This window comes from Pithys albifrons, chromosome 6, assembly GCF_047495875.1.
Source record: "Pithys albifrons albifrons isolate INPA30051 chromosome 6, PitAlb_v1, whole genome shotgun sequence".
Lineage (NCBI taxonomy): Eukaryota > Metazoa > Chordata > Aves > Passeriformes > Thamnophilidae > Pithys > Pithys albifrons.
In genome coordinates, this window is record NC_092463.1 from 62257529 (window position 1) to 62281155 (window position 23627).

Sequence of the window (23627 nt, forward strand, 5' to 3'; positions counted from 1 at the left end):
ATCGAGGCCAACCCGCGCCCTCCCATTGGCTGGATTGAACCCACTGTGACCTTCCAAACCAACTGGCCAATCAGCACTCACCGACCAAGGAGGGTGGGAAACACCACCCTGATGGGGGGTGTGCTTACTCCAACCAACTGGCAAATCAGCATCAGGTGGGGGCTCAACCAATCGGCAATCAGCACGTGGGAGGGGACAGGACACGTGTGTCCCCCCAGGATCCCCACCCTGTCCCTGGAAGTGCCCCCAGGGAGTCCCCCCCGGACGAAGGGGGTCCCTGGGAAGAGGTCGAGGGACCCCCCAAAAAGAACCCAGAAGCTTCTGCGTGGGGGAGGAGACACCCAGGGGGGTCCCCAACACTCCAAACCCAGCAGGGAATGCAGGGATGACACAGGGGACACCCCCCAGGCCCCCCACCCACAGTGAGGCAGCAGGACCTGGGGGAGTGAGAACACATGGAGAGCCCCAGGAATGGGGTTCAAGACCCTATTTGGGTGCTGCCACCCCTTTTTTTGGGGGGTGCAGGACCCCTGTAGGGATCAGGTCCCCACAGGAGGAGGGAGGGTCCCCCCAAAATCAGCCTTGGGAGGCTGTCCCAGAGCAGGCACAGCCGGGTTGGGGCATTCACAGATTTTAATTTAGTTCTTTTTCCCGGAGACCAAAAAAAAGAAAAACAAAAAAGAAACGAAAAAAAAGGAAAACATAAAATAAAAAGGCATCAAAAGCCCCCAGTTTCAGGTTTGGGGGTGCAGAGACCCCCCCTCGCAGTCTCTCCCCACCCCTGTAGTGTTTGGGGGTGCAATCCCCCCCAAAACCCAGGACAACCCCCCCGTCCTAAACCTACAGGGAAGGCACCTCATGGGGGGTCCCCTTGGGGGGGGGAACACCCTGGGGAGGGGGACCCCCCAAACCAGGGGCTGGGAGGGGTCCCTGTGGGCAGGGGCAGAAGGGGACGCCGATTGCTCTCTACATATATATAATATACACCTATAGAACAGGCTGGGGGGGGCAGTCTGGCCCCCCCGTACCCCAAAAGCACCCGAACTCCTGGGGGTGACCGGGAATAAAAGTGGGGAAAGGGGGGGAGACCAAGGCCAGCCTCGGGCTCACCCCAGGGACCCCCCCCCCACCCTAGGGGTGGCTGTGCCCCCCAACCCGAGGTGCCAGGGAGGTGGATGGGATGAGGGAACCCCTCATTCCAGCCCGGATTTGGGGGGGGCTGTGTTGGCTCCCGCTCCCCAAGGTCAGTTTGGGTGGGCTAAGGCAAAGCCCGGCTGGCGTGGGGGCAGCGGGCGCTTAAGACAGACACGGAAGGAAGGGGGTCCTGTCCTTCATCCCCCACCATCCCGCCGCTCCTCCTCCTCGCTGGGCTCAGAAAATATCCGGGCACAAGCTCCAGTCCTGCTTTTCCTTGCTCTCCCAGTATCCCCCCTTGTAGACGTGTGCCAGCTCCTGCGTCACCGGATCCTTCTTCCGCTCGAACCACAGCGGCTTGTAGGGATCACAGGGGGTTCCTGGGGGGCACAGGGGGGGTCAGGGCCTGGGGGGCCACCCGGGAGGGCTCCAGAGCAGGAGGGACATCCCTTCCTTACCGTCCTCGGAGGCGCGGGCGGCCTCGGCCTCGCGGCGCTTGCGGGAGATCCGCTGCTTCTCCTCCAGCCGCTGCTTCTCGGCATTGGCCTCATCCCAACGCCCGTTTTCCATGAGCCGCTGGTCGGGACGCCACCGGCTGTCCGTGGGAGCCGTCCCGTTCTCCGGGGCGTTCAGGGTCAGCGCCAGCTCCGAGAAGTAGTACATGTTCTCTGCATACTTCCTGCGGCACGGGAGGAAGGACGGGAATTCAGCACCGGCCCTGTGTCTCCTGCGTCTCCAAGACACCTCGTCCCACATTCCCGACTCACGGGAGCGGGTTCCGCTTCCACAGCAGCACCCGAGTGTCCTCGGATTCGTGGGCTCGTGGCCGGACCTCACTTCCGTTGTCCCCCGTTCCCAGCTGGACTTTGTAGCAATCCATTTTCTCATCCCACGTGCCCAGCAGGACAAAGTGCACCTTTCCAGAGGGGTCTGTCACCTCCCCGGTCACCTGGAGGGAATGGGCACGGCCTGAATCAGGACACAGGCACCCAGGGGTGTCCCACGCTTCCCTGTTTTCCCTACCTTCCTCGCCACATCCCGGGAGAAGTAGCTGTAAGGGACAAACTTGAGGTTGCACTTGTCGCCCGTCTTGTGGTTGATGATCTCAATCTCACCTGACTGCAGAGGGGAGATGACAGTCAGACTCATCCACACCCCATTCTCAGGGGATCCACACGGGACCAGGACACTCCCATATCCATGTTTTCCCACCTGGTCTATCCACAGCTTCCCCACAATGATGTTGTGCACGGTGGTCGTCACCTTTTTCCACGTGTAGTGGTTGCCGGACGAGTGGAAGACGCAGTGGATGGTACCTGGGGGTGGGGAAAGCTGCATTGGGAACCACACCCGGAGCTTTAGGCAGTTCCCAAAATCCCAGGATGCTCACCCAGAGGCATAATGGAGAGGTATTTCCCTCGGAATTTGCTGGTGATCTTGATTTCCTGGCGGAGCGTCCAGCCGTGCTTGGAGTCGGCGTGGTGGGCAGCGGCCGGGGGGTGGTGGCTCACCTGGATTGGGATTGGGAACAGCTCAGTGCCAGCCATCCCGAGGGATCAGGAGAGCCTGGGAGAGCGGGGCTGGCCACACCTGCTCGCAGAGGGAGCGGTATCCGCTCTCCTCCAGCCGATCCAGCTCGAAGGTCTCCCCCAGGAGCGGGTTGAAGGGTTTGCTGGTGCGGAAGACGGTGGTGGAGTAGGAGGAGACGGTGAAGGCGGCCACGTAGCAAAGCTGCTCCAGGGAATTCTCGCACTTGGCTGCCCGGTCCAGGAGCTCGTGGTACTCCAGGTCCTCCGTCAGCCGCTGGAGCATGGACAGCGGCTCGTTGAAGTTCACCTGGAAGGGAGAAATGGGTCAAACAAAGGGGTTTTTGGGGAGCCTCGAGCCCACCCTCCGGCTGTATCTGCACCCACCGGCATGGGAATTTTGGATAATTCCTTCCCAATGCAGTTCTTCATGATGCTCCAGAGGTTGAGGCTGTAGTTGGGTTTGTAAGGAATGCGGGTTCTCTTCTCCTTCTTGGTGTCCTCAACCTGGTGCTTGTACTGGGGAGGGAGGAGACAAGGGCTGGTCCATCACTGGCATCCCCCAAAACCCCTCTATGGTAATTAGGGCTGTTCCCCAGCCCATCCCGGTGCCCCCAAAGGGCTGTTCCACAACCGGGACCCCCCAAAACCCCTCTATGGGAATTAGGGCACCTCCAGCCCACCCCGGTGCCCCCAAAGGGCTGTTCCATGACTGGCACCCCCCAAAATCCCTCTGTGGGAATTAGGGCACCCTCAGCCCACCCCGGTGCCCCCAAAGGGCTGTTCCACGGCTGGGACCCCCCAAAACCCCTCTATAGGAATTAGGGCACCCCCAGCCCACCCCTGTGCCCCCAAAGGGCTGTTCCACGGCTGGGACCCCTCAAACCCCCTCTGTGGGAATTAGGGCACCTCCAGCCCACCCCTGTGCCCCCAAAGGGCTGTTCCACAACTGGGACCCCCCAAACCCCCTCTGTGGTAATTAGGGCACCCCCAGCCCACCCCTGTGCCCCCAAAGGGCTGTTCCATGACTGGGACCCCCCAAAACCCCTCTGTGGGAATGAGGGCACCCCCAGCCCACCCCTGTGCCCCCAAAGGGCTGTTCCATGACTGGGACCCCCCAAACCCCCTCTGTGGTAATTAGGGCTGTTCCCCAGCCCACCCCTGTGCCCCCAAAGGGCTGTTCCACAACCGGGACCCCCCAAACCCCCTCTGTGGCAATTAGGGCACTCCCAGCCCACCCCTGTGCCCCCAAAGGGCTGTTCCATGACTGGGACCCCCCAAAACCCCTCTATGGGAATTAGGGCACCTCCAGCCCACCCCGGTGCCCCCAAAGGGCTGTTCCACGGCTGGGACCCCCCAAACCCCCTCTATGGGAATTAGGGCACCCCCAGCCCACCCCTGTGCCCCCAAAGGGCTGTTCCATGACTGGCACCCCCCAAAACCCCTCTGTGGGAATTAGGGCACCCCCCAGGCTAGCCTTGTCTCCCCAGAGGGCTATTCCATCACTGGCACCCCCCAAAACCCCTCTGTGGGAATTAGGGCACCCCCCACTCTAGCCTTGTCTCCCCAGAGGTCTATTCCATCACTGGCACCCCCCAAACCCCTCTGTGGGAATTTGGGCATCCCCATCCCAGCCCTGTCTCCCCCAAAGATATAAACCCCCATCCCACCTGCTCATCCAGGCTGATGTCACTGCTGGTGCCGCTGATGTTGCTCCCAGTTCTCCTGGAAAGGGTGGAAAAGAGGGTGATCATTCCCAAGGCAGGTGCAGGCACTGGAGGGGCACCCAGAATTCCCTAAAACTCACTTGTGGCCCATCATGTCAGGCATGGGGAAGATCTCGGGGGCGTCAAAGAACTCGTTGTTGTCGTCGTCCTCGTCACTGAGATCACCTTTGGAGGGGCAGCACAGATCTGGGAAGGGGGACAAGGTTGTTAAGGAAAGGAGATCATTCCCATTTTCCCACCAGTGGGACACCGGGAGGACCCTGTCACCAGCAGCCAGGGGAGGAGTCACACAGACAAGCCCAGATCAGCCACTTTGGAGCCAGTTTTAAGTGCCAAAATCCCTTAGGTGAGATGGGACAGACACTTCCCTCGGGATCAGCGGAGCGAGGGAAGCGCAGGGAAAGCCGCCTTGTCCCACCCACCTTTCCCAGATCCACCAGTGCCAGCCGTGCTGGCAGGGAGCACCGTGGCCCCCCGGAACGCCCTTTCCAGGTGGTTGTGCTGCTTGGCCAGCTGCTCCAGCGTCTCCTCCAGCCGGATCCGCTGATCCCGCTCCTGCTGCAGCGACTTCTGCCATTTCTTCCCGTGCGTCTGCGCCAGCAGCATGAAATCCCTGCAGGCCTGCGGGCACACAAAACACCCAGTTGGGCGAGGGAAGGGGGCTGTTTCCCGCTGGTTTTCCCGCCGGTTTTCCCTGGGGAAGCGGCCTCACGTTGATCATGGCGTTGGAGGTGATGCGGAAGAGCGTGGCCCGCTCATTGACCTGCTTGATTTTGTCGGTGCTCTCGGGGGGCAGGCGCAGGGCCTCGAGCTCGCTGAGCGAGCGCTGCAGGGCCGTGCCGTGCTTGGCGATCAGGTCGTTGCAGGTGCTCAGGTCCTCCACCTTGCTGGATAAAATCCGGAGCGTGTTCTGCAGCTCCGTCTTGTCCGTCTGCGACACCGACTCGTCGCCGGAGTCGTCTGAGGGAACGGGGAAGGGATTGGGAAGTGCGGGTTGGGGTGCGGCGCCGGGAGGAGGGGATGGTGGGGCTGCCAGGAGGGGCATGGGGGGTCCCCAAATCCTCGAGGGCACAGGGATACTGCCCTGTGTCCTATAGGTTACTGGGATCCTGCCCTGGGGACACTGGAATCCTGCCCCGGGGCTTGTGGGGCACTGAGATCCTGCCCTGGGGCCTGTGGGGCACTGGGATTTTACCCTGAGGGCACTGAGATCCTGCCCTGGGGCCTGTGGGGCACTGGGATTTCACCCTGAGGGCACTGAGATCCTGCCCTGGGGCCTGTGGGGCACTGGGATTTCACCCTGAGGGCACTGAGATCCTGCCATGGGGCCTGTGGGGCACTGGGATTTCACCCTGAGGGCACTGAGATCCTGCCATGGGGCCTGTGGGGCACTGGGATTTTACCCTGAGGGCACTGAGATCCTGCCATGGGGCCTGTGGGGCACTGGGATTTTACCCTGAGGGCACTGAGATCCTGCCCTGGGGCCTGTGGGGCACTGGGATTTCATCCTGAGGGCACTGAGATCCTGCCCTGGGGCCTGTGGGGCACTGGGATTTTACCCTGAGGGCACTGGGATGCTGCCCTGGGGCCTGTGGGGCACTGCGATTTCACCCTGAGGGCACTGGGATTTCACCATGTGGGCACTGGGATTCAGTTCTGGGCACTGGGATGCTGCCCTGGGGTCTGTGGGGTATTGGGATTTCACCATAAGGGCACTGGGATTCAGTTCTGGGCACTGGGATTTCATCCTGAGGGCACTGGGATCCTGCCCTGGGGACACTGAAATCCTGCCCCGGGGCTTGTGGGGCACTGAGATCCTGCCCTGGAGCCTGTGGGGCACTGGGATTTTACCCTGAGGGCACTGGGATGCTGCTCTGGAGCCTGTGGGGCACTGGGATTTCACCATAAGGGCACTGGGATTCAGTTCTGGGCACTGGGATCCTGGCCTGGGGCCTGTGGGGCACTGGGATTTCACCATGTGGGCACTGGGATGCTGCCCTGGGGTCTGTGGGGTATTGGGATTTCACCATAAGGGCACTGGGATTCAGTTCTGGGCACTGGGATTTCACCCTGAGGGCACTGGGATGCTGCCCTGGGGTCTGTGGGGCACTGGGATTTCACCATGTGGGCACTGGGATTTCATCCTGAGGGCACTGGGATTCAGTTCTGGGTACTGGGATTTCATCCTGAGGGCACTGGGATGCTGCCCTGGGGTCTGTGGGGCACTGGGATTTCACCATGTGGGCACTGGGATTTCATCCTGAGGGCACTGGGATTCAGTTCTGGGTACTGGGATTTCATCCTGAGGGCACTGGGATGCTGCCCTGGGGTCTGTGGGGCACTGGGATTTCACCATGTGGGCACTGGGATTCAGTTCTGGGCACTGGGATGCTGCCCTGGGGTCTGTGGGGTATTGGGATTTCACCATAAGGGCACTGGGATTCAGTTCTGGGCACTGGGATTTCATCCTGAGGGCACTGGGATGCTGCCCTGGGGTCTGTGGGGCACTGGGATTTCACCATGTGGGCACTGGGATTTCACCCTGAGGGCACTGGGATTTCACCATGTGGGCACTGGGATTTCACCATATGGGCACTGGGATTCAGTTCTGGGCACTGGGATTTCACCCTGAGGGCACTGGGATGCTGCTCTGGAGCCTGTGGGGCACTGGGATTTCACCCTCAGGGCACTGGAATTCGGTCCTAGGGCCTGTGAGGCACTGGGATATTGCCCTGGGATCCTGTTCTGCGTCCCATGAGGCACTGGAATGCTGACCTAGAACACTGGGATCTTACCCTGGATTCCATGGAAAACTGGGATCCTGCACGCAGGACACTGGAATCCTACCCACCCTGGGTCCTATGGGGCACTGGGACTTCATCCTGAGGGCATTATGATCCTAACCTGGGGCATTGAGGTCCTGCCTGGAACACCAGGATCTCACCCTGGCTCCTGTTGGGCACTGAGATCCTGCCCTGGGGACACTGGAATCCTATCCTGAGGGGCATGGCAATCCTGCCCTGGGTCCTTTTGGACACCAGGATTTCATCCTGAGGGCACTGGGATCCTGCTCTGGGTCCTGCAAGACACTGAGATCCTGCCCTGGGATCCGTGAGGCACTGGGATCATGCCCAGGATACTGTGGGACACTGGGATCATGCCCAGGATACTGGGATCATGCCCTGGGTCCTGTGTGGTACTGGGACCCAGCACCAGGTAGGTCCTGTGGGGAACTGAGATCTTGCACCAGGATCCAGCCCTGGGGAGGTCCTGTGGGGAACTGGGATCTTGCCCTGGGGCCTGTGGGACACTGGGATCATGCCCAGGATACTGGGATCCTGCCCTGGGTCCTGTGTGGTACTGGGATCCAGCACTGGGGCCTGTGGGGAACTGGGATCCAGCACTGGGTACTTTGGGACACTGGGATCATGCCCAGGATACTGGGATCCTGCCCCGGGTCCTGTGTGGTACTGGGATCCAGCACTGGGATCTTGCACTGGGTTCTGTGGGGAACTGGGATCCAGCACTGGGTCCTGTGGAGAACTGGGATCCAGTCTGAGGCCTGTGGGGCACTGGGATCACGGCCAGGGTACTGGGATCCTGCCCTGGGTCCTGTGGGATCCAGCACTGGGATTTTGCAATGGAATCCTGTCCTGGGTAGGTCCTGCGGGGAACTGGGATCTTGCACTGGGATCCAGCACTGGGTCCTGTAGGGAAGTGGGATCTTGCACTGGGATCCAGCACTGGGTCCTGCAGGAAAGTGGGATCTTGCACTGGGATCCAGCACTGGGTCCACTGTGGAACTGGGATCCTGCCCTGGGTGGGTCCTATGGGGAACTGGGATCCTGCACTGGGATCCTGCCCTGGGCGGGTCCTATGGGGAACTGGGATCTTGCACTGGGATCCAGCACTGGGTCCACGGTGGAACTGGGATCCTGCCCTGGGTGGGTCCTATGGGGAACTGGGATCCTGCCCTGGGATCCTGCCCTGGGTAGGTCCTGTGGGGAACTGGGATCCTGCACTGGGATCCTGCACTGGGCGGGTCCTACGGGGAACTGGGATCTTGCACTGGGTCCACTGTGGAACTGGGATCCTGCCCTGGGATCCTGCCCTGGGTAGGTCCTGTGGGGAACTGGGATCTTGCACTGGGATCCTGCCCTAGGTGGGTCCTATGGGGAACTGGGATCCTGCACTGGGATCCTGCCCTGGGTGGGTCCTATGGGGAACTGGGATCTTGCACTGGGCTCCAGCCTGGGATGCTGGAATTCCACCCGGAGTCCTGCTGGGCACTGTGAATCCCCCTGGAAGACGCCGCACTCCTCCCCTGTGTCCCGAGGGGCACTGTGGCCCTGCCCCGGCCCCCCGCGGGATCCCGGGAATGCCGTACCTGACTCCTCCAGCATCTTGACAGCCTTGGCCTTGGCGAGCTCCAGGGCAGTGACCCAGCGCTGCCGCTCCACCTCGGAGCTGGCCTTGAGGTGGTAGGTCTGGGCGCCGCCGTTGGAGATGATGAAGTTGCAGGAATCCTCCACGGTGATGTTGGCCGTGGCCAGGTTGATGGTGCCGCGGCACGTGTGGCCCATCTCGGCCTTGGATCTGCGCGGGAAGCACAGGGTGAGGGAGGGAAGGGGCCCGGATGAGCCCCCAGGGCGGGTCGGGAAGGGTGCTCGGCATTCCCGGTGAGGGAGGGAAGGGGTCGGGAAGGGTGCTCGGCATTCCCGGTGAGGGAGGGAAGGGGTCGGGAAGGGTGCTCGGCATTCCCGGTGAGGGAGGGAAGGGGCCGGGATGAGCTCCCAGGGTGGGTCGGGAAGGGTGCTCGGCATTCCCGGTGAGGGAGGGAAGGGGCCGGGATGAGCCCCCAGGGTGGGTCGGGAAGGGTGCTCGGCATTCCCGGTGAGGGAGGGAAGGGGCCGGGATGAGCCCCCAGGGTGGGTCGGGAAGGGTGCTCGGCATTCCCGGTGAGGGAGGGAAGGGGCCGGGATGAGCCCCCAGGACGGGTCGGGAAGGGTGCTCGGCATTCCCGGTGAGGGAGGGAAGGGGTCGGGAAGGGTGCTCGGCATTCCCGGTGAGGGAGGGAAGGGGCCGGGATGAGCTCCCAGGGTGGGTCGGGAAGGGTGCTCGGCATTCCCGGTGAGGGAGGGAAGGGGCCGGGATGAGCCCCCAGGGCAGGTCGGGATGGGTGCTCGGCATTCCCGGTGAGGGAGGGAAGGGGTCGGGAAGGGTGCTCGGCATTCCCGGTCTGCCACGTGGGGCTATAAATAGGGAGGCTTTGGTGGGGCCAAGGCTGGGGGTGTTGCTTGAGGGGGGACAAATCCACAGCCCTCCTGCTCCCAGGAGTGGCCTCAGGGACTCTGGAGCTTCGGGAATCCTCGTGCTTCCCGGATCCTGGCACGGCCTGGGACAAGGGTGAAGTCCCAGCCCGGCACTCCCTGTCCACGTCAGCGCCTGCCAGGGGTGACATCCAGCGGGGACACCCCAATCCCGGCGTGTTCCCCCTATTCCAGGCGGTGTAACCGGAGCCAGCAGCTGCCCAAGGCTCCGGTTCTGCCATTAATAATGGAGGGCACGGCCCCCCCGCCCCGGGCAGGGCTCAGGTGTCCCCACGGCGGTGGCAGTGCCACTGCCGGGGGTTGGGGACAAGCCACGGGGCCACCGGGAAAAGGTGCTGGGAAGGACAGTGGGATTCACGGGCTGGAAGAGGCGGGAGGAGGTGGAGACCCCCGAGCCACCCCCTGCCCAAAATACCCGCGGGGACAGAGGAGTGACAATCCAGCGGACCGGGAGGTGACATCTGTCCCCTTCCCCAGCTGGCACCGGGGAATGGGCTGAGAACCCCGAGTCCCAAAATACTGTCCCGGGGACCGGGAAGTGACAGCCCCGGGAAGAAGGAGGTGACAACGTCGGTGACACGGGGGTACCAACCTCGGGTCCGGGGAGGTGACACCCACCCTTTTGGCACCGGGGGAGGTGGCGACCACCCCCCAGATGAAGCTTGCGGGGTCCGGGAGGTGACACCCCCGGGAACAGGGAGGCGACCCCCGCCCCGCTGCTCAGCTGTCCCGGGGGACCCCCGGCCCGCCAGGCCCCGCACCCCGCGGGGGGCTCAGGCCGTGCCCAAGGTCACGGGGGGGCCCCACTACGTACCGGTAGTAGCTGAGCAGCCCGTTACTGAGCACGAACCAGCGGCGCTGGTACCCCTTGATGTAGTTGGTCCACTTGAAGAGCCATCCCTCACGGGCCGAGCCGGGACCGGCCCCGCCGCCGCCGCCCGCACCAGCCCCGCCGCCGCCCGTGGCCGTGGGCGCCGCCGGTGCCGTGGGAGCCGGTGCTGACCCGGTGCTGGCCGCCGGGGAGGGCAGGGCCGGGGCCGCGCCGGGGCCCGCGGGCAGCGCTGTGGGCCCGGGGGGCGCGGCCGGGCCGGGCCCCGCGCCCGCCGCTCGCAGCTCCGCCATCGCCGCCGCGGCCGCCACCGCCCCGCCGCGCTGCCGTCACTTGCCCCGCCCACGCCGGCGCCCCATTGGCGGGCCAGAGCGCTGCGCGCGCCGCGATTGGCCGAGAGCGGGCGATGCTTCTGTCAGTCAACCTGCGGACCAATCGCAGCGGGAGGGGCGCGACGAGCGGCGTGACGCCGAGAGGTGAGTCATCCTGCCAGCGATGGGCGGAGGCGGGGCTTGGTGAGGCGCGAGCTGCGATTGGCTGAGGCGTGGCCACGCCCCCTCCCCCGAGCTCCGCGGGGACATCAGGAGGTCGCGGGTTCGAGACCCGAGGGAGGACAGGGCGGGGACACCCCCGGGGACACCCCCGGGGGTGGCAGAGACCAGGGAAGGACAGGCCAGGCTGGCAGCAGTATACAATTCATCTTTATTTACAATACCCTATAAAAATGTAAATTTAGAAACTTTAATTCTCATTAACCAGAACCAAAACGTGGGAAGGGAAGAGGGGGAAAAAAATCTCATGAAACAAAAAAAAAAAAAAAGAAACGAAAAAAAAATAAATGGAAGGAAAGAAAGGGGGGAAAAGGGGAATAAAGGAAAAGAGAAAAATGGCAAAAGTAGGCAAAAGCAAAAAAAAAAAATTAAAAAAAAGTAAAAGAACAAAAGAACCAGAAAACAGCAGAATAGAGCAGAAGGAAAAGCAGGAAAAAAGAAGAAAATGAAGGCAGAAAAGCAGAAAAAAATAAAAAAAACCAGCAGAAAAAAAGCAGGAAAAAGCAGAAAAAAAAGGCAAAATAATAAAATAATAATAATAAATGAATTTTTCACTTGATCTGTCAGAGGAAAATGAGGGGGAGAAGGCTGGGAGCAGCAGGAAGGGGGGCTGGTTAATGCCGGGAGGAATTCCGGGTGTAAAATCCCTACATGTGCAAATTTCTTGGTTTGTTTTTTTTTTCTTTTTAAAAGCAAAAAAAAAAAAAAAAAAAAAAAAGTAAAATTATCCCCCAACCACCACCACCACCTTCCCGAGGAGCAGCTGGATCCACCCGGATTGGGAAGGGGACAAGGGTCTGGCTGAGCCCACCCTGGAGCTGCTGGGGCTGGTCCTGGGCTGAGGGAAGGAGCTGAATTTTGGGAAGACAAGGTGAGTGTGCAAAACAGGTGTGGGAGGTGTGATCACCTTGGGAAAGGCTGGGAGAAGGAGCAGGGAAGGAAGGGGGAATCCCTGGCATCCCATGGATATGGAGCAAGGGGCTCCTTCTTCCCGGGATCCTCAGTAGTGTGAGAGTCCAGGGAGGGAAGCAGCAGATGCTGTGGGGGTGCAGAGGGACTGGGCAGGAATTTGGGAGCGGCAGGGAAAGGCAGCACTTTGTGGGAAAAGGGGGGAGCAGCCAAACATCCCCCTTTTCCCGCTCCTCCAGGAATTTTGGGGGGGGCAGATGTGCCCCTTTGTGCCAGGCCGGGCATCAGGGGCAGGGTGGGGTGAGCTGTGTGCCCTCCATCCATTTATCCATCCTTCCTTCCTTCCTTCCTTCCAGCCTTCCCCTGGAACATTCCGGTGGCGGCGAGGAGCCACGGAGATCTACCGGATCCCGTGCACTAAGCTGGAATCAGGGAATAAGAGTGTGGGATCAGAGATCCCCCAAACTGCAGCCTCAGTGCTCTTCCCACCCCTACACCTCCAGCTGTCCCTTTTCCTGGAGGGACATGGCCACATTCCCATGGGAAAACACTCACTGCAATTTGGTCTCCAGCAGGTTCAGCTTCTGCTGGTCGACGTAGCGAGAGAAGAGGGAGATCAGGTTGGAGGGGATGGACATGGGCTTGGCCAAGGCTCCCTGAGGGATCCGCAGGAGCTCCCGCGTGGCCATCAGCATCAGCTCCGTCCTGCCGGAAAAAAACACGGAGAAGGGAGGAGTGGCAGCTATGGGAGGTGCTGGGGGGGGAGCCAGGAACCCCCCAGCTCCCCTCAGGGAGGCCACCATGTCCTGCCCAAGGGATTGGGAATGTGATGGTATTCCAGAAGGGAGCATCCCAGCCCAGGACAGGGACTCACCACTGGTTGTCCTGGATCGGCTCCGTGTTCGTGTCCGAGCTCTGCAATTCCTCCCCCCGGCTCAGGACCAAGTACAGCAGGGACAGACCGAACTGTGGGGACACAGAGCGGGGTCAGGGAGTCCCCTCTGAGTATTCCCACCTATTCCCAATGCTGGGAATGCTGGGACAAGCGGGAGGATCCCTGGCTGCCTTTGCAGGAGGAAGAAGAGGCTGTTTGGGACCTAAATCCATCAGACAAGACCCCAAACCACTCCCAGCCCAGGAGCAACACCTCCCACATTCCACGAGCAGCATTCCCACCCCAAATTCCAGGCCAGGACTCTGCATCCCAACGGAACAGACCTGGAAGCCACCTGGGGCCACCTCAGACCGTTAATTAACCTGCCAGACACACTTGTTAATTAGCAAGGAGAACACAAGGAGCTGCCCCTGGCTCTGGGAGGCTGCTGGGGAATTCCCAAGGGCGGGAAGGGATCCCATGGGATGAGGAGCACCTTGTTTTGGAGCACAGCAGTGAGGTGCAAGTTGGTGGGAGCGGCGGCGCTCTGAGGTAGGTTCGTGAGCTGCTGCACAAGGCTGGTGACTGTTCCCAAGGGAAGGTGGTAGAGGACGTGGGAAAAGGGCCTCAACAGGCAGGGAAGCACCTGTGGAGCAAAGGAGGAGAGTTGGGAGCTCCACACGACTTCCAGTTGGAATTGCCGTGGGAAATTCTCCCCACCGTGGCTTTATCCTCAGGTAATGTTTTGTCCTTCTTTAATCATCCTCTCCCTCGGATTTCCAGGTATCCAGGGCCAGGCTGGACAGGGTTTGGAGCATCCTGGACTTGTGTCCACTGGGTAATCCTTGAGTCCCTTCCATCCCAAACTACTCCGGGTTTGCATGTGCTAGTTTAGGTGGGAGATTGGGAATAAACTCTTGCCTGAGAGGGCAGGGAGGCCATGGAATGGAATTCCCAGAGGAGCTGTGGCTGCCCCATCCCTGGAAGTGTCCAAAGCCAGGTTGGAGCAACCTGGAATACTGGAAAGCATTGTGTTGGAACTGGATGAGCTTTAAGGTCCCTTCCAACCTAAATCATTCCATGATGCTACGATTTATTTCCCAGATTTCTACATTCCCTGATTCCTGGGCTGCCCCAGCCCTTCCAAACCTCTGGCACCCTCCCAGGAGAGGCAGGAATCACCAACGGTGTCACTTCCCATCTTCCATGTGGAGCTGAGGAGGTCCAGCTCCGAACTGCCCCCTCACAGAACCTCTCCCAGCCTCTGGAATCTCACCTCATCCTGAGCATCCTTCTTGATGAGGAAGGGCAGGTTCCTGGCTGTGGCCATGAGCACTTCGGCCGCTTGTTCCGGGGACAGGAATGGGAGAATCCGGGCCACGAGGCGCTTTCCTTTCCGGATGCACATGATCTGCATGAAGTGGTCGTCGCTCAGCCTGAGGAAGGGAAGGAGAAAGGTGCCAACTCTCCCCTGGGAACATCCCAGGGTTATCCCATGGCTGGACCAGGTGGAAAACCTCCCTGCCTCCAAAAAAAAAAAAATCCTCGAGGAGGGAAAAACAACGTGGGAATGACATTCCTAACCCTCATCCAAATGGATGGAAGTCACAGCTTTATAACCACAGCGAGGGGAAAAAACCCTGAAAAACATCCCCAAAAACAGGTTTATTTCAGCCACTGGAATAGTCAGATCCATGGAAAGCTGGTTTGAGTGGCTGTGAGTGGTGAGGGAGGGTGGGAGCTCCCGAAATCCCACTCTCACCTGTCCTGGCCAGGCGCCTTCCCCCGCAGATTGTCGTACATGTCGCAGATCTTCTGCTTCCTCTCCCCCATCAGGGCTGGCCTTTCCCCCTCCAGGCTCAGGAGGTACCGGCGCTCATAGTCCTCCACATCCAGCAGGAGGCTGTACGTCTGCAGGGAGCATGGATCACCCATGGAATCATGGAATGGTTGGGCTTGGAAGGGATCATAAAGATTATCCGGTTCCAGCAGGGATACCTTGCGCTGGACCAAGTTGCTCCAAGCTGGCCTTGGACACTTCCAGGGATGGGGAAGCCACAATTTCCCTGAGGAATCCTTTCCAGAGCCTCACCACCCTCATATGGAAGAACTTCCTCCCAATTCCATTTAACCCAGTCAATTCAAAGCCAGTCAATTTAAAGCCATTCCCTGTTGTCCCATCATTCCCCCTCGTCCTGGGGACAGGTCATCTGTGGGATCTCTGCTCCACAGAGATCCAAGCAGGACCTCAGCCACTGCCTCTTCCCAGCTGGATGTGTGCAGTTCATCCATGACAGGCACCATCCCACCCTCACCCTCCGAGGATCACAACAACTCCCCCCAAAATCACCTTCTCGATCGTGACGAGGGTCTGTCGCCTCTTATCCCGGACCTGCTTCTCCTTCGTCTCCTGCCAGGGAGGGAAGAAGGAGTCAAGGATGTGGGAAGCATCCCAGGGACACGTCAGAGGGGAGGAAGGCCCAGAACTCACGTCATCCTCGCTGCGGGACGTCACCACGGCGTCGATCATCTTGCGGGGGTTGTTGACACTGGAGACGGTGAGTTTCCCCAGCGAGCCCTCGAACTGCACTGCAGGAAGGAGCAAGCAGGGAAGCCCTGGGATCAGCCACCTCGATCCCTGGATAGCAGGAGCCCCCCGTGGCTGCTGGGGGGCTTTACCTGGTTTGTAGGTGTGTTCCAGCTTGGCCACCTGAGGGGTGATGAGTTTGGTGCGTTCCTTCTTGGGACCATCCCTGTGCACTTCCTCAGCTGCTGCCAACTTCTCCAGCTTCTGGAAGTAATTCTGAGGCAGGGAGAAGAGGAGTTGAGAACCCTATCCCAAAAACAGTTGGACATCTCCCTCTTTCAAGCCTGCACTCCATCATTTCCTGGTGTTCCCAACATCATCGTTTAAACCACAGCAAAGAGCATCCTCTTCTCTCATCCCTTGGGAGGAGTAAGTCAGGTTGAGGATCCTCCTCAGCCCTCTCTCAATACAAGGATAAATCTACTCTCCCTGAGTTTTTCCCAGCTCCCAGTTCTTCCCAGCACATCCCAGCTTGGCTGCCTGGCTTTGCTGGCACCGTGCCAAGGCCTGTCCAGCACATCCACCCCGTCCAACGTCCGACCCTTTTGCAATGGTGGAGCTTTGCTGACTCACATCCTGCTCCAGTTCCCCATCTCTACTGGGAACCAGCTCAGCCACACATCCCAAAAAACCTCTGTCACCTCCAGAGGGGATGAATCCACCAGCCACAGCTCTCCCACCCTGTTTAGTCTCCCAGCCCAGATGTCCATCCTGTGTGGATTGCCCTCTTCCCTCAAACCTTGCCTCTTGCTCCATCTGCTCCAAATCTGGCTATTCCCAGCCCTGCCTGGGCTTCCCTATTCCTGAACTGAGAGAAAAGCAGGAGCAATCCATTGCTATCCACCTTCCCCACCTCACTCTGGATTCCCACAGGATTCTCCAGCATCATTCCTTAGAACACCAGTCATCCATTCCCTGCCCATGGACCTCAGCTGAATGTTCCATTTAGCACCTTCCCTGTCTGCCATTCCAGGGGGTTTATCCTGTCTTTTCGTCTCCTGATGGAGAGGAGCCGCTCCCCTGTCATCCCAGACCTCTGAATCAACGCTGCCAACATCTCCCAATCCTTGGAAATCCCACCCAAGAGGAGGGAGGCAGACGCTGACCCCACCCTGCCCCTCCACCTTCCTCTGACACCCCCCACCCACATCCAACCTGTCGAGGGAAGATCCCAGCTCTCCAAAGGCTGGGAGTGAGCTGGACACTTCCCACTCCTGGATACCTGGTAGTAATAGTCATCCAGGTAGGGATCAGTGCTCTGCAGCTGCATCATCTGGATCTTGGACACCCAGTCCTTTTCCCGCTGCAGCATGAGGTTGGCATAGGGATCCTTACAGATCTGCTCCTGATGGCTGCTCCGGTGGCCCCCTCGGTCCCCTCCGGAGCCGTTGAGGCTCCGGTGCTGGCTGGCAGGAGAAGAAGGGCACCCGTGAGCACACCGGAGCTACAGGAAGGGACAGAGAGGGAGGGACAGGTGACCCCGGAAGCAGGACACGTCCCCACGCCCGGCATTCCCAATCCAAGCCCCGCCGCACTCACTTCCTGTTCTGCTGCTGCCGCTGGTGCAGGAGCCGCCGGTGCTGGGGGTGCAGGTGGGTCGTGTCCGGCCGGAACATCTGTGGCCTGGGAAAGCAGGAAGAGTCAGGGATGGACACCAGGAGCAGAGAAGCCGGATGGGAAAGGGATGGCACCGACCTCAGGTGGGATCCAGGGCCCGGAGGGTGTGGGAGCTGCGAGGGGGGTGGCGCAGGGGGAGCCCCGAAAAAGGCACGGAACCCTCCGGCTGGAGGCATCATCTGCCCGACTCTGCCCTGGAGAAGCTTGGGATTCACGGAGGGAAGGGGGCTCCCCACCAGGCCAGACACCCGGGCAAACTGGCTGGGGGACATTCGGCCGGCCTGGTGGGGAGAGAGAGTGCCTGGAGTCAGCCAAGGGGGAATTCAGGGGAAAAGAGCCATGGAGAGCCAAATCCTGAAGATGCTGGAAAAATCATGGGAAGGGGTTTTACCTGGGCTCCTCCAAGCAGCTGGGCCCTCTGCAGGTGGGTGAGAATGGGAGAGACGCTGTGGGGGAACGGGTGGCCCAGCAGGGAGGAATTCTGGGGAAAGAGATGGGAAGAGGGACCCAGGTCACAGAAGGGACAAGGAAGGTGCCCCAGGTGGGCCAGGCTCCTTGGAGCACAGATGAGCCACAGGAATGGGGCACTGGGGGCCTTTGGTGGGGCTGGAAGTCAATCCCCAAAAAGGAGGGATGAGGAGGGCTCGGAGGATACCGGAACATTGCAGAGCTGGTTGGGGGACATCCTCTCTCCGTAGGGAGCAGGATAGCGCTGCTGCATGGTAGCTCGGATGTGGACAGGCTTGGGACACAGGATCTGGGAAGAGGGAAGCAGCACAGTCAGCCCCTGGGAAGCACCCTGCACCCCCTGGAGCTGCGGGAAGCAGGGAGGTACCTGCTGGTTGAAGTTGGGGATGGCGGCCTGTTTTGGGGGGGTGCCGATGGGGACGGCCCGGACTGGGGGGCTCCCGATGATGGGGGACGAGGAGCGCCGGGGCAGCGCCCGCTCCGAGGGGTCTCGCTCCTCTTCCCGAGCCTGCGGAGGCCGCTGGGGCAGAGCGTAATCCAGCACGGACACCGATGGCATCTCCTGTGACAGGAACAACCCTGGGATCAGCCTGGGACAGGGGGGATGGACGCTGTGTCCCGCCACATCCATCCTTCTGACAGCTTTCCATGTCCCACTGCACTTCCCTGGGATCTCCCAGGGATGCCCAGAGCCCTGTTTGGGATGACAGGGCACGTGGTGGGAATTCTGTGTCACCTCCCAGCCCGGCAGAGCTGGGAGAGGCTTTGGAGAGGGTTGGGACAGGGTTGGTCACACAACACTTCAAAGCTTGACTCTTAATTACACCACAACAAAAAAATCCTCTGCCTCAAGGCACCAACATTCCCAAATCCTGCCGGGAGCCCTGACATCCCTCACACATCACCAGGGATTCTGGAGCAGCCATAACTCCCACTCCAGCCCTCCGGCCCCCACGGGGTGATGAGTAAGAAGGTCTGAAACAAGCCAGGCCACGTTCACCAGGATGCAGCCGGAGCAAAGCCAGACACTCCACTCTCCCAGGTGGAGCTGGAAGTGCTTCCCAGGCACATCTTATCCCACCCATCCCACTGCCACAGGGCTTTGGTGGGGGGAATGCCGTGTAAGACCCCCCATACCTGAGTGAGAAGCGGCCCCCGGATGCGCTGCAGCACGGCCGAGCTGTCCCAGATGCTGGAATTCAGCGCTCCAGGCTGCTGGAGAGCACATGGAGAGTCAGGATGAGGCCGTGGGGTCCGGCCTCACACCCCACCAGGGCCCCCCAGCCCACCTGGGCAGGTCCCCTGGTGTGCACGGCCTGCATGATGGCCGGGTCCTCCAGGTCGCCCTCGATGACGAGCCGTGTGAGCCGCTCGGCCAGCGCGTCCTCGGGGTCCCCCAGCACGTCCCCGTCGTTCCCAACAGGGCCGTCCGGATCCCGGCTCCGCACCCCCTTGTCCTCCAGCTCCGCCAGGCGCTCGTGGGCCTCCTGCCAGTCGTCATCTGGGAAGGGTGTGGGGAGGTGGGGTGAGGGATGGTGGGGGCGGGGGCACATGGGGTGAGGGGGTCACACTGCGGGGCAGGAGGGGGGACACATGGGGGGCTGTGCAGGTGACACTGGGGGATTGTGGGGGTCACACTGCGGGGCAGGAGGGGGTGACACTGGGGGATTGTGGGGGTGACACTGGGGGGCAGGAGGATGAGACACACCGGGGGCTGTGGGGGTCACACTGGGGGCCTGTGGGAGTGACACATGAGGGGGATGTGGGGGTGACATGTGAAGGGATGTTGGGGTGAGATGCAGGGGACATTTGGGGGTCACACTGGGGTGGGCAGTGAGAGTCACACACAGGGCCACCCTGGGGAGATTTGGGGGGCACACTGGGGGGAGATGAGGGGGACACACAGGTGGATGCGGATGCCACACACAGGGCGCCGTGTGGGTCACACCCCGGGGGCTGTGGGGATCGCAGTGGGGGGATTTGGGGGGCACACTGGGGGTCACACCAGGGTCTCACCGACAGCCCCGGCCCCGAAGGTGTCATCGTTGAACTGGTCGATGTCCTCGTCCTCCTCCCCCAGGGCCTGGAAGGCGTCCTCGTCCTCGTCCAGCGGGCACTCCTCCAGGGACTGGCACGGCAGGGGGGCTCAGCACCGCCTTCTCCTCCCGGGGGAGACCCCCCTGCCCAGCCTCCTACACACCCCCAGTGACCCCTCCCCAGCCCATCACACCACCCCGGTGGCCCCTCCCAGCACCTTCACAGCCCCCCAGCCAGTTATACCTGCCCAGTCACCTCCCTTGGCATGTTATAGCCCCCCCCGGCCCATCACACCCACAGGGACCCCCACACCATTATAGCCAGTGACCCCCACACCATTATAGCCAGTGACCCCCACACCATTATAGCCAGTGACCCCCACACCATTATAGCCAGTGACCCCCACACCATTATAGCCAGTGACCTCCACACCATTATAGCCAGTGACCCCCACACCATTATAACCAGTGACCCCCACACCATTATAACCAGTGACCCCCACACCATTATAACCAGTGACCCCCACACCATTATAACCAGTGACCCCCCACACCATTATAACCAGTGACCACCCACACCATTATAACCAGTGACCACCCACACCATTATAACCAGTGACCCCCCCACAGCATTATAACCAGTGACCCCCCCAAACCATTATAACCAGTGACCCCCACACCATTATAGCCAGTGACCCCCACACCATTACAACCAGTGACCACCCCAAACCATTATAGCCAGTGACCCCCACACCATTATAACCAGTGACCCCCAAACCATTACAACCAGTGACCACCCCAAACCATTATAGCCAGTGACCCCCACACCATTATAACCAGTGACCCCCAAACCATTATAACCAGTGACCCCCACACCATTATAACCAGTGACCCCCCCCAAACCATTATAACCAGTGACCCCCCCAAACCATTATAACCAGTGACCCGCACACCATTATAGCCAGTGACCCCCACACCATTATAGCCAGTGACCTCCAAACCACTATAACCAGTGACCCCCACACCATTATAACCAGTGACCCCCCACACCATTATAGCCAGTGACTCCCCACACCATTACAGCCAGTGACCCCCCACACCATTATAACCAGTGACCCCCACAACATTATAACCAGTGACCCCCCACACCATTATACCCACACAGTGACCCCCAAACCATTATAACCAGTGACCCCCACACCATTATAACCAGTGACCCCCACACCATTATAACCAGTGACCCCCCCCAAACCATTATAACCAGTGACCCCCACACCATTACAACCAGTGACCCCCACACCATTACAACCAGTGACCCCCACACCATTATAACCAGTGACCCGCCCCAAACCATTATAACCAGTGATCCCCAAACCATTATAGCCAGTGACCCCCACACCATTATACCCACACAGTGACCCTCACACCATTATAACCAGTGACCCCCACACCATTATAACCAGTGACCCCCAAACCATCACACCCACAGGGACCCCCACACCATTATAACCAGTGACCCCCCCCACACCATTATAACCAGTGACCCCCCCCACCATTACAACCAGTGACCCCCCAGCCCGTTATACCCACACAGTGACCCCCCCCCACCATTATAACCAGTAACCCCCCAGCCCGTTATACCCACACAGGGACCCCCACACCATTATAACCAGTAACCCCCCAGCCCGTTATACCCACACAGGGACCCCCACACCATTATAACCAGTAACCCCCCAGCCCGTTATACCCACACAGGGACCCCCACACCATTATAACCAGTAACCCCCCAGCCCGTTATACCCACACAGTGACCCCCACACCATTATAACCAGTAACCCCCCCACCATTACAACCAGTGACCCCCCAGCCCGTTATACCCACACAGTGACCCCCCCCACCATTACAACCAGTGACCCCCCAGCCCGTTATACCCACACAGTGACCCCCCCCACCATTACAACCAGTAACCCCCCAGCCCGTTATACCCACACAGTGACTCCCACACCATTATAACCAGTAACCCCCCAAGCCCGTTATACCCACACAGTGACCCCCACACCATTACAACCAGTGACCCCCAGCCCATTATACCCACACAGCGACCCCCCAGCCCCCCATTTCCCTCCCTCACTCCCCGGTACCTCCCCCAGCCCGTCACCCCTCCCCGGTGACCCCCAAAACGCACCACCCCGGTGACCCCTCCCAGCCCGTTATACCACTATAATGACCCCCCCAGCCCGTTATATCACCCCACCGACCGCCCCCAGCCCGTTATCCGCTCCCAGCCCCCTCACACCTCCCTCATGACCCCCCTCCATCCCGTTACCCCCTCCCCTCCCCATTACCCCCTCCCGGTGCCCCCGCCGCCCGTTATCCCGCGGCGGTGCCCCTCCCCTCCCCGGCGCGGTTCTCTCACAGCCCCCCCCCCCACCCCGCCGTGCCCCCCGTTGCCACCCCGCTCACCGGGTACCGGAACATGGCGGCGCCGGCGCCCCCCGCCCGCAGGCCCCGCGCCGCCAGACCAGGCCCCGCGCCCCGCCGCGCATGCGCCGCCGCGGGCGCAGCCGCATGACGTCACCCGCAAAACACCTCCCCGCCCTCCGCTGGGGGCGTGGTCTGTGGTGGCCACGCCCTCCCATTTTGGCGCGCGTGCCTTAAAGGGGAAGCGCCCCATTTTCTGCCCCGCGCAGGGGTGACACCCGCGTGTCCCCAGCCGGTGGCTGTGGCACCCAGGTGGCACCTGTCAGCAGCCAGTGTCACTCAGGTGTCACCCCACTCATACCCAGCGTCCCCTAAGTGCTACCCCACTCACACCCAGTGTCCCCTGAGTGCCACCCCACCCACACCCAGTGTCCCCCGGGTGTCACCCCACTCACACCCAGTGTCCCCCGGGTGTCACCCCACTCACATCCAGCGTCCCCCGGGTGTCACCCCACCCACACCCAGTGTCCCTCGGGTGTCACCCCACTCACACCCAGTGTCCCCTGAGTGCCACCCCACCCACACCCAGTGTCCCCTGAGTGCCACCCCACTCACATCCAGCGTCCCCCGGGTGTCACCCCACTCACATCCAGTGTCCCTCGGGTGTCACCCCACTCATGCCCAGTGTCCCCTGAGTGCCACCCCACTCACACCCAGTGTCTCCGGGTGTCACCCCACCCACACCCAGTGTCCCCGGTGCCACCCCACTCACGCCCAGTGTCACCCCACCATGTCCCCTGTCCCCAGCTGTGTCCCTATTCCCATCCATGTCTCCTCACCTGTGTCCCCAAGTCATGTCTCCTGTCCCCAGCAGTGTCCCCTGTCCCCAACCATGTCCCCTGTCCCCAGCCGTGTCCCCAGCCCCCAACACTGTTCCCTGTCCCCAGCTGTATCGCCTGTCCCCAGCAGTGTCCCTAGCAGTGTCCCCTGTCCCCAGCAGTGTCCCCTGTCCCCAGCCGTGTCCCTAACCATGTCCCCTGTCCCCAGCAGTGTCCCCTGTCCCCAGCCGTGTCCCGTGTCCCTAGCAGTGTCCCTAACCGTGTCCCCTGTCCCCAGCCGTGTCCCTAGCAGTATCCCTAACCGTGTCCCCTGTCCCCAACTGTGTCCCCAGCCGTGACCCAGCCTTCAACAGTGTCCCCTGTCCCCAGCTGTATCCCCTGTCCCCAGCAGTGTCCCTAGCAGTGTCCCCTGTCCCCAGCCGTGTCCCCTGTCCCCAGCCGTGTCCCCAGCAGTGTCCCCAGCAGTGTCCCCTGTCCCCAGCAGTGTCCCCTGTCCCCAGCCGTGTCCCCAGCCCCCAACACTGTCCCCTGTCCCCAGCCGTGTCTCCTGTCCCCAGCTGTATCGCCTGTCCCCAGCAGTGTCCCTAGCAGTGTCCCCTGTCCCCAGCAGTGTCCCCTGTCCCCAGCCGTGTCCCTAACCATGTCCCCTGTCCCCAGCCGTGTCCCCAGCCGTGTCCCCAGCAGTGTCCCCTGTCCCCAGCCGTGTCCCCTGTCCCCAGCCGTGTCCCGTGTCCCTAGCAGAGTCCCTAACCGTGTCCCCTGTCCCCAACTGTGTCCCC

At 61.1% G+C, this 23627-nt stretch overlaps 2 protein-coding genes across 4 annotated transcripts; both read right to left on the reverse strand.

The window, feature by feature from the left end:
* Positions 1 to 621: 621 nt before the first annotated feature.
* OSBP (oxysterol binding protein) lies at positions 622 to 10863 on the reverse strand. Its single transcript, XM_071559233.1, has 14 exons — positions 10532 to 10863; positions 8775 to 8983; positions 5100 to 5347; positions 4810 to 5008; positions 4468 to 4573; positions 4331 to 4385; positions 3048 to 3179; positions 2725 to 2970; positions 2525 to 2645; positions 2347 to 2450; positions 2158 to 2253; positions 1902 to 2083; positions 1593 to 1813; positions 622 to 1514 (listed from the first exon to the last, which is right to left on the reverse strand). Exons 1-14 carry the CDS (start codon positions 10837 to 10839, stop codon positions 1372 to 1374), a joined length of 2370 nt encoding a protein of 789 aa, XP_071415334.1. The 5' UTR covers positions 10840 to 10863; the 3' UTR covers positions 622 to 1371.
* A 369-nt stretch (positions 10864 to 11232) lies between these two features.
* Positions 11233 to 22141, reverse strand: PATL1 (PAT1 homolog 1, processing body mRNA decay factor). Of its 3 annotated transcripts, XM_071559575.1 has the most exons (19): positions 22052 to 22141; positions 19569 to 19680; positions 18842 to 19053; positions 18690 to 18767; positions 17920 to 18114; positions 17740 to 17841; positions 17476 to 17565; positions 17163 to 17365; positions 17007 to 17090; positions 16690 to 16873; positions 15560 to 15683; positions 15372 to 15469; positions 15231 to 15290; positions 14643 to 14791; positions 14157 to 14316; positions 13377 to 13526; positions 12881 to 12972; positions 12562 to 12711; positions 11233 to 12428 (listed from the first exon to the last, which is right to left on the reverse strand). In XM_071559575.1, the coding sequence occupies exons 1-19, from the start codon at positions 22064 to 22066 to the stop codon at positions 12407 to 12409; spliced, it is 2280 nt and encodes a 759-aa protein (XP_071415676.1). In that variant the 5' UTR covers positions 22067 to 22141; the 3' UTR covers positions 11233 to 12406. The 3 variants fall into 3 exon arrangements, with proteins under 3 accessions (XP_071415676.1, XP_071415675.1, XP_071415674.1); XM_071559574.1 differs by having other exon boundaries at positions 17007 to 17365; positions 18690 to 18764; XM_071559573.1 differs by having other exon boundaries at positions 17007 to 17365.
* Positions 22142 to 23627: the final 1486 nt, after the last annotated feature.